General features: G+C 39.1%; 1 protein-coding gene across 1 annotated transcript in view; it reads left to right on the top strand.

Annotated features, from left to right (window-relative positions):
• EPC2 (enhancer of polycomb homolog 2) overlaps positions 1-9,698 on the top strand; it is an 89,921-nt gene that overhangs the window by 25,469 nt on the left and 54,754 nt on the right. The window contains exon 2 of the mRNA XM_019554209.1: positions 6,557-6,716. Coding sequence (XP_019409754.1) covers positions 6,557-6,716 — 160 coding nt within the window. The remainder of the gene's footprint in view (positions 1-6,556; positions 6,717-9,698) is intronic.

Below are 9,698 nucleotides of genomic sequence, written 5' to 3' on the forward strand. Positions count from 1 at the left end.
AATAGTCCTCCCTGGGGATGACCCCTTCTTTCCATTGGGTGTAAGCCTCCTTTTTAGCAAGGAGACATTCCCGATGGGCCAGGGAATCTGGGTACAGGAAGAAATCAACTGATCCATACTCTGTCTGATCTAAAACAGATGGAATATAATGGTAAATCTGACCTGGAATGTTGATTACTATATATTTTCATATTGTCAGAAGTCATCTGGTAACATTCTCTTGGGTTGCTTCTTTTAAGGTTAACATTTTTATGAATGAAAAATTTCCCCAAGAAAAACCTTAGATGTAAATTATGTAAGATAGAACCTAAGTTGTATACTCCCTTTTTTTAAAAAAAAAAAATCACTTGCCAGGGAATAACATGCACATAGGTAGGGCAGAACATGAAAAAAAAAAAGTTCAGCTGTAATGCAAAGTAAGTCCTCCTGCAAACCTGGAATGTCCAGGAAATGTAGCATCCCAGGAGAGAGTTTGGGTGAGGCAGCAGGAACTTGGTGTGCCAGTTTAGCACCACGGCTAGGCCCCATATAAGGGGTAGGCAGTTATTTGGCTGCAGGGCGACTTCAGGAATTTTGGTGAGCTGCTGCAGGCTGGAGGCCACAATTTGCCCATACCTGCCCCAGACCCTTGCAAAGGCAGGATTTGTTAATTCTTTACTGTAAATAGTTCTTTATGTAAGGTCCTGCAACTAATTGAGTCTTTCCACACTACAAGCTCCTCAAGAAATGGTAAACTGCATACAGTAGCTAATTTCCTTGCGCAGTTTAGTTGTTGCTTCAGGTATAAGCTACAATGCTCAGCCAATTGCTATTTCAAATTTCTCAGAGGCTGAGAGATGATTAACACTGGACTCTGCCACTGCTACTTGGTGGCTAGAAAGAAGTGGCAGCCCTTAGAGCAGTGTCTCTATGCTTCTATTCCAATGAATTAATAATAGTTTCCCTGCTTAAGATTCTAGTTTTGGAAGGCTGATTTGTTTTTGTTTTTGTCTTTTTTTTTTTGGGTGGGGGGAAGTGCATATGGTATGCAAGTGAATACAGTATCAGTGATTCAGTGGTTAAAAAAAAAAATAGGGGTATTATGTCCTTACCCAAAAGCAGAGTTTTTGTACACTTAGAAAATTTGAAGTTCAGATTAAATTTAAAAGACATACAAACACGTTTAATCTGATTGAATTTGTTTGTATTTCTTTTGAATTTATACTGAACTGTAACTTTTTTTGACACAAACACTCCCTTAAATCACTGGTATTTATTCAGTTTTACTTCCAGTTTTAATGTATTTATTATCTGGAAACTACTTACGGAAAACAATATGCATATTTAACCTGTATTTACTTTTTGATATAAAGTAGATCTTAGTCGTCTTTTGTCTGTCAAGATTTATATTAAATTAGACCAACTGTACTATTCCATGGTCACTTAAAAATGGTATTTATATTTTATTCCTGGGACAAGGAAGTGTATAAAGAAGAAAAATCTGTCTTAAGTTCCACGTGCAGTTTCTCTTAAGGCAGTAGGGCTCACTCAACCTTTTGGCCCCTGTGGGCCAGATGACTGGAGTGGAACCAGTCTGTAGGCCAAATCAAGCCCTAAGTGCAAGATTTGGGCCCTGGGTCCCAGAATTGCCCCCTACCTGCCCTGAGCACTGGGAGCAGGCCCTCGGACCTGGCATTGCCCCCTCCTCCTGGGATTATTTTCTGGGGGGGTTTCTGCCCCCCTTTTGCCACTACCACAGAGATTGGTCCCTGGGAGCCTTGCATTGCCTACACCCACCCCAGTAATTTGGGATTGAGTCTTTAGGGTCTGGCACTGCTCCTCCCCATGGGATTGGGCCCTGGGGGCATGGCACCTTCCCCTCCCACCCCAGCTTGCCAGGATTAAGTCCTGGGGGCCTGGCACTGCCCCCATCCAGCCCTCCACACTGGGGTTAGGTGCCCGATTTCAGTATGCAGGGCTTTGATGCTCCAGTACTGCCAAATTCCTAGGCTATGGGGAAACCTATGGGCTACATGACAGGGCTTTGGGCCAGATCTGGCCTGCAAACCAGAGGTTTGAGCGCACCTGCTCTAAAGAGTTCTGCTCTGAAGGGAGAAGGCAGCATTTACTGCTAGAAGATATATCTATAAGTAGAAACAAGGGCAAGGACCTTTGATTCTGTGGATGCCCACAGGCAATCTGTGGGTAAATGTCAGGAACAGTCCCAGATGACCGTGCAAACTGGGGATAAAGTTCTAATCAGCCATTAAGATATATCTGCTCTGTTGTTTCTCAGGGGCTAGAAACTTTCATCCGTCAAATGGTGCTAAGGTCAAATGGAGAGGCTTTGTGGGAATATGGAGTTGTATTTTTGAAGGTAATAGTATGGGGACTAGTCAGTAGGTTGACTATATATATATATATATTGCTCATCTTGGGGTGCCTGTCCTTATCAGTTGAATGCAGATACTTGCTCTAATTGACTGACTTGTCTAGAAGAGCTTGGTGTGTGCGTGCACATGCTCTCTCTCCCCTCTCTCTACAAGTTGTGTCCTACTATCATTATAGATTTTCTTGCAGGAGACTGCTGTTGTATTGGCAGTAGGCAAACTTTTTGCTGCCGTGGGCTGGAATGACCTGGCTAAGGTCAGAGGAAAGCCAGCACTAGGACTGGGTAGCAGTATTCACTCCCTGGGTGTTGACACTTCACCTGCAACAGCTGTGGCAGATAGGGGTTGAGTGGCTGTGACATTAACACCTTAGCTGCTGGCCCTGATGTAGCAGGTGTGATGAGAACCCTAATGGGATGGGTCATCCAGCCTGCTAGAAGCCCACAGTTGGGATCCACTGTTCAGTGCAGCATAAGCAAAACTCCCTCCACTGAAGTCCCATGTGGTACAGTGTCAGCAAAACCTACCAGCTCCACAGGCTAGATCCTGTGGTTCTGTGGCTGAATCTGGACTGTGGACTATGACTGAGGTTGTCAGCTCCTGATTTATATTGCCAGTAGCAGCAGACAAGGAGAGATTCCCCTTGGAATCTAAGAGAGGTAAATGAAATGGTAAAAAAATAAAAATGCTGTAACTATTAAGTAAAAGGTTGTTGGAGGCGCTCTTCATTTTTCCAGTTGAAGTTGTGCTAGTTAATAGTAAGCCTGTCAAATATTTGGCCCATGGAGGTGGGGGATCCAGCTTGTGGGGGGTTTCATCATGACTGTGAGCAATATTAAGCTGCTGCTGCTCCACCCTGACCCTAGAACTGCCTGAAGCCAGTGTCAATCTGGCCAGCATCCAGGGGGTTGTTACCACCACCATAAAATGTAGTGTTTTCTCAATTGCTGCCAGTGGCAAAAAGCAGCAGCAGTGTTCACCCCCTGGGTGCTGGCCATGCTGACACTTGCTTCAGCAGCTGTGGCAGCTAAGGGCTGAGTGGCAGCAGCATTACCATCTTGGCTGCTGGTATACTGACACAGCAGCATCTGCAGCTGTGGTGAGAAGCCCTATAGGCAGGATTCAGAGGTGGGTCACTTAGCTTGCTTGGAGCTCACAATCTGGATCCAGCCCACCAAATTATTTGAAAGTATGGGTGCATGTTTGTTTGTATAATCAAATGCTCAAGTAGTAATTAGTATTTGACACTTGCTACTTGTCATTTGGACATTCAGTTTTTATTAGCATTTAATTGGCGCTGTCCAACTAGTATCCTCGAAGGGGTTAACATGTGGTCCCAGGTGCTTCTTTTCCCACTCCTTCCAGCTTCTACTTTTTGCTACTGTCCTGCCCTTGGGGGCAGGGGAAGGTAGCCAAGCTTACAGCACAGGGGCACTCATATAGTGGGTGGGCAAGAGAGAAGCTGGACAGCTTTGGCATTAAGGGAATATGTCAGTTTGCATTCCCATTTTGTTTTATGTTTTTGTATAGCACCACTAAAAAGTGGAGTGAATTTTAGACATTGGAGTGGAAAATGTCTACTTGCTTCTTTTAATTAATTTGGCAGCACTATTTTCAGTTTTCTGTCCTCTTCATACAGATTCAGCTGTTTGGGCATTTTGTTTAGCAAGAAGGGAGATTAATACTTTTTAAAAATAAGATACTCATATTGTGTAACCACAAAAAATGGCAGACATGTAGGTAATATACATCACTGAATAATCTTAAAACTATTTTTAATGCCTTTTAAAGAGCTGATTATGTTTGAAGCTTGAAGTTTACTGTGTCTTTTTAATTAGATTTTAAGCTCTTGCAGGAACTGAAATTTAACATACAGTTTTTTTGTTTTCTGTGTTAAAGCTCTTTAAAGTGTTTCAAATTGAAAAATATTGATGCAATAATAAAAAAAAAATGTTGGCTAATCTCAAGAATTTTTCAGAATATCATAATACCCTCTGATTATAAGGGTTTTTTTTTAAAACTTGATATATCTTAATTTTCATCATGGGATATGCCATAAAGTTCTAAGAACAGGGAAATAATTGTATCCGTTTTCTAGTATTGCATAAACTTTTTGAGAGTGTGAACTTTTCATCTGCATTATTAAATAACATGTAGAACATTTTCTAGGGGAAAAGAGGCATCTGAAATTTCAATTACTGTATTTCCCCTTTCAAACAGATTACATTTATCTATCCCTTCTTCATTCAGTGCAGTTATTCCTTAGATCTATATGAATTGAGTTACCTTATCTTATTAAAAATATCTCTAAAAGTGGTTCAGTTTATGATATGTCACTTTCAAGGTGTCTTCAGGATTTACTGTCAATAATTTTCATAGCCCTTTTCCTGTTCTTTCATTCTTCTAAAAGACACTAATGATTGAATGTCTTGCATCTTCATCTTGCACAGATTGAGCAAATCTTTGTTTCTTTGGAATATAAGTACTAGGGGGAAAAGGTGAAAGAGAATATATATAAATATATTGGAATACAGTGTTTCAGATAAACTTGCAAATTCTAGTTATTAGTATGGTCAGATTATCAAATGTAAGTTTAGTAAGTTAAATGAAAGACGGGGAAAACTGAGTGGCTTGGGAATGCAACTAGAAATCTTGTTACTGCATTTACTCCCCCCCCCAAAAAAAAATCTGGGAAAAATTGCATACCAGTGCTGCTTTACCACTGCTGAAGGAATAAGACCCCCACACCCCATCCCCCTCCACTGGGCTGCATCCAGTGGCTTTGTAAGCCACATTAACTGACCCCCTGCTTTGAAAGATATGATGTACATTCAAAGGGATCTGGATACATTGTGGAACTTAACAATATAAACGAAAAATTGAAATAGAACAGATCAGTACAAAGTGTTACACATAAGGAAGAAAACTTCTTCTGAAGCAGCAAGTAGAAAGCAGTGTTGTTATTGTGAAATTAGCTAATAATGTGATATGAAAGAATTTACTTCCAGGTAGGTTCTGTAAGTAGTCTAGTAACAGTTGTTGTCAGCAGCTGCAAAAATTGGGTATGTGGAAGAAGCTGAGCTCTTCCTCAAGCAGTGTCTTCAAGCCCTTGCTGTTGGGGTTTATTGCTTGCCTATTTTGTATTGCTAGGAAGTCAGATCTGGTTAATAGGTGTCATAGGAGTTCGTGTCATGTTAACATGATTGCACAAGCAACAGTTGTGAAGCCAAGTAAGCTGCTAATACATTTGTTTTATAGCAGCTTTCTTTATTGCATGGATGGTAATACAAACATTTTATAAAACCCAGCTCTGATTTACAATCCCAGTTCTCCTATTCTATTTGACATGTTTAGCCAGATTTGTACCAAATTTACTAGCAACATAGAGAATTTAAAGGATTTTGAAAGTATATGCAACATCCAACAAATTGACCATATAGTTTTGTGGTTTGGATAGGACTGATCGTGCCTCCAGCAGAGGATTGGACTGGATGACCTCTGAAGGTCCCTTCTAGCCTGTCTCTGTGATTTTTGTAATTTTGTCTCTAGTATGATAAGATTCCAAAGTAAAATAGAGCTCAATTATGTTGCATATTTAAGGAATCAGAGTTTTGTAAATGTTTTCTGTTTTATGAAGGAAAGTATGTCTCTTACTCTCAGCTAACCTAGGTTGCCGAAGAAATGGAAATAGGTAACTAATATCTTTCTAAAAGCTTAAAAATTCATTAAATGAAAACTTAAAATCAGGAGTGTGTTAGGTTAATTATAGATCTTGAACCCAACAGTACAGAATTAATGTGTATTTGGTTGTGTTTCTGATCTTTATGAAGGTAACGCCTTTCTTTTAAGATTTTGTTGCATGGTGCTTCTAAGCATCTGTTGAGCTTAGAACCTGTTTAGCTTAGAACATTTAACCCTTTTATTAAAAATGGAAGCTCTTTGCTATGTATATATAATATTTTAGGATATGTTTTTTTTCTCAGTCTATAGTTTCTCCCCTCTAATTCCTTTAAAAGAGGCTTAAGATCTTGTTTACACCACCCTTCTTGCCCCCCCCCCCCCCAAAAAAAACCTTTTACCTAGCATTTCGTTTTACCCAGTGCAAGTAAAGTGGGGGAAATAGACTGATCTTACTCATATTCTTATTTATGGTGCATACATTTCAAATATTTTTTTTTCTCTTCTAGGAACACCATTTGCAACGAGCTATATCAGCACAGCAAGTTTTTAGGGAAAAGAAAGAGAGCATGGTTATTCCAGTTCCTGAAGCAGAGAGCAATGTTAATTATTATAATCGTCTGTACAAAGGAGAGTTTAAACAACCAAAGCAGTTCATTCACATTCAGCGTAAGTTCATGGACATGTTCTTCTATTTCCCTTAAGTTTAATTTGAGGAAGCGTTTAACAACTGCAGAGGCCAAGTTACTATAATATTAAAGGACGGTGAGGGGAGACCCCAGAAAATGTGAGGGTTAATGTATTTCAGATGAGAAACTGAAATTTATATACTAAGCAGAAATTGAGGAATGGGATATAGGGAGGAATATCCCAAAGGGCTAGTTTTGTGGAGTCCATGGATATGTTAAGAATCATGTTATAACAACTAGTAGACTTTCCCCTATAGCTACTTATTATTTGTTATGTTGATCAAACCATTGGAGAATTAATTTAATTTCTTAACTTTAAAAAACCCCCAACCCTGTAGCTAATAATTGTCTAGGTCAGTATTATTTTTTTTTTGTGATTCATTATTGACCCTATAGTCTCTGAGTACCTTTTTCCTCTGCATACAGCCCAAGTGGGTATTAAAATAAAAACCCAGTAAAATGGAAGAATACCTATAATAGTCTCAGGTGAACTGATTTTGAAAACTTATGTTGAGACTGTACTAGTAGTAAAGAGTAGGTCCTTCATTGTAGGGTGTATGAGGTCCTAGTCAGTAGAAGTACTCTGGGTTACAGACAATTTAATGAATCTTTGTAGGTTTTGCTAAAATACAGAAGTGTTCATTTCATGCTAAATGGAATTTTCAGCTTTCTGAGTAAAATAGGTCCCATTTGGATGGAATTGGCTACCTGTGTAGTAATAGGTCTGTTGGGAGGAAACAAGTATAAAGCTTATTTTTGTTTCATTTTTAATAGCTTTGTTTGAGGTGTTTAGGCATGCAATCTGTTGTTTAAGCCCCCACTTAGATCTGATTATTATGGACTGTTTGGGCATAAACCATCTTTATTCTGTATTTATACAATATTTATGGCTGTAAGGATCCTAGTCTATGACTCGGGTTCTTTATAGCTGTTACCACAGTAAACTTGTGGTAAGGCCTTGGGTTTCCTTATTGCTGGAATATTTGTCAATGCCTACATGGGATGGTTAAGTGCTAGCACTTGCATGGGCTTGGACCCCTGCTTGATCTGACACATGAAGTTGAGCTAGTGTGTGGGATCTTTCTGCAGTCAGATTTAGCACATAGGTCTCAGCTAGCACATGGGGTCATTTATGTAGCCCTCAGGGCTAAAAGGTTGAAAGAGAAATCCTCTTATCACTGACCTCCGTTTATCACTGTAACATGCACATTCTTCATACAAATTGGGAAAGATTGTTGATAAAGTTATTTTGAAACAATTTGAGCAGCACTGAAGTCCTCTAATCCTGACTTCTTTGTTAGGCTTGGTTACAGTACAGACTACACTGAAACTTCCTCTTGTCCCAGAAACAGATAATCTATTGATTCTCCATGTTCATTCCTTGTAGGCGTTTCAGCAGTCATGATATGCTTACAAAGTATTTCTAAGCAGTCTGTAGACTTGGGCAGAGAGAGAAGTGTTTTGTCTCTGTGTTGTTTTCACGGGGAGAACTCAGATAATTTTTTGGAGTTGTAATTCATGTGGATGATAGCCATGTCTATATTTTTTCCATTCTGAATAATATAGACTATCTTTTTAAAATTAGTGGTTGTATGAAAGTAAGTTGGTCTGGGTTCTCTAAGAACAAAACAGAAATGATGCTGGTGCAAAGAAGTGACCAGAGGAAATAGTGGATTGGAATATTTCTTATTTTAATAAAAGGGCTATTAATACCTGTTACTTTGTGCAGGGAAGGAAGGCAGTGGTTTCTGACTGTGTCCGAACAAGGAAAGAATTGACCAGGCAAACTACTAAGTATTTGTGGATATACTAGCATATTCTAAAAAGGTGGTCTTTATCTCTGAGAGAATGTTACTGTTGTATAAAAGCATTTTTGTAAGAACAGATTAAAAGACAAGGATTTTTTATACAGAAGGGTATCAGAAATTAGTCAATAAAGTGTACTGGGTAAATTATCATCCACTATCTATTAGCACATTTCACAAACAAAAGTAACTTACATTTTTTTCAGATTGTCTAAGAAGAAATTCAGTATAATGATATGGTAATATTTCTGCTCCAGTATGTTAAGTTTTTTATGTTAAGTTTTTGTTTGTTTTTTTTGGTTTTTACAACTGAAGTAAATTCTCCCTTAACCTACAAAATATTCAATTAATAACAAGTATTCTTAAAGTATTCCACCTACCTATGCCCACTGTGAAAAATCTAGGCCATATAATTTGCAGCAAAAGATGAGTAGGAAGATGTTCTGGCTACCTCTGTTCCAGAAAATAACCTATCTGAGGCTGCTTAACATAATTGGGCTACTTTGAGCAAAGAGTATGGCATTCTAACTCAGAGCATTTATATGATTCCTATCCTGTTAGGACATAATATTAACATAGTATTCAAAGCTGTGAATCCAGGAGATCCTTGAAGCACACCATCTGACGTGCTGCCATGAGGATGAAGGCATACTATTTAGGGTTGCTAAGATGAAGTAGAGAAGTGGTGATTAAAAGAAGAGTAGTAAATGGGGAAAGGAGAAGCTCAGTAGGCACCAGATGTGGAAATAAAAAGTTTGCGTGCACACAGAAGCTGTGCTAGCGTAACTTAAATCATCCATTTAAGTTTACTGAGTATAAGGTTGGGTGTGGCCACATTCTTTTTTTTTTTTCTTTTTTTTTTTTAAACAAGTCAGTTTATAATGACAAAACCCATAGTTTCATAATTAATAGGGTTGGAAGGGACCTGAGCAGATCATCCGACCCCCTGCCATGACAGGAAAGAGTACTGGGGGTCAAACGACCCCAGCAAGGTGATTGTCTAGCCTTGTCTTAAAGGTAGGAGCCAGCACCACTTTGCTTGGAAGTTGGTTCCAGATCCTAGCCGCCCTGACTGTTAAGTAGTGCCTCCTGATGTCTAATCTGAATTTACCCTCTGCCAGCTTGTGACCATTATTTCTAGTTACTCCTGGTAGTGC

Source organism: Crocodylus porosus, unplaced genomic scaffold (genome assembly GCF_001723895.1).
Source record: "Crocodylus porosus isolate Cpor-Errol unplaced genomic scaffold, CroPor_comp1, whole genome shotgun sequence".
Lineage (NCBI taxonomy): Eukaryota > Metazoa > Chordata > Crocodylia > Crocodylidae > Crocodylus > Crocodylus porosus.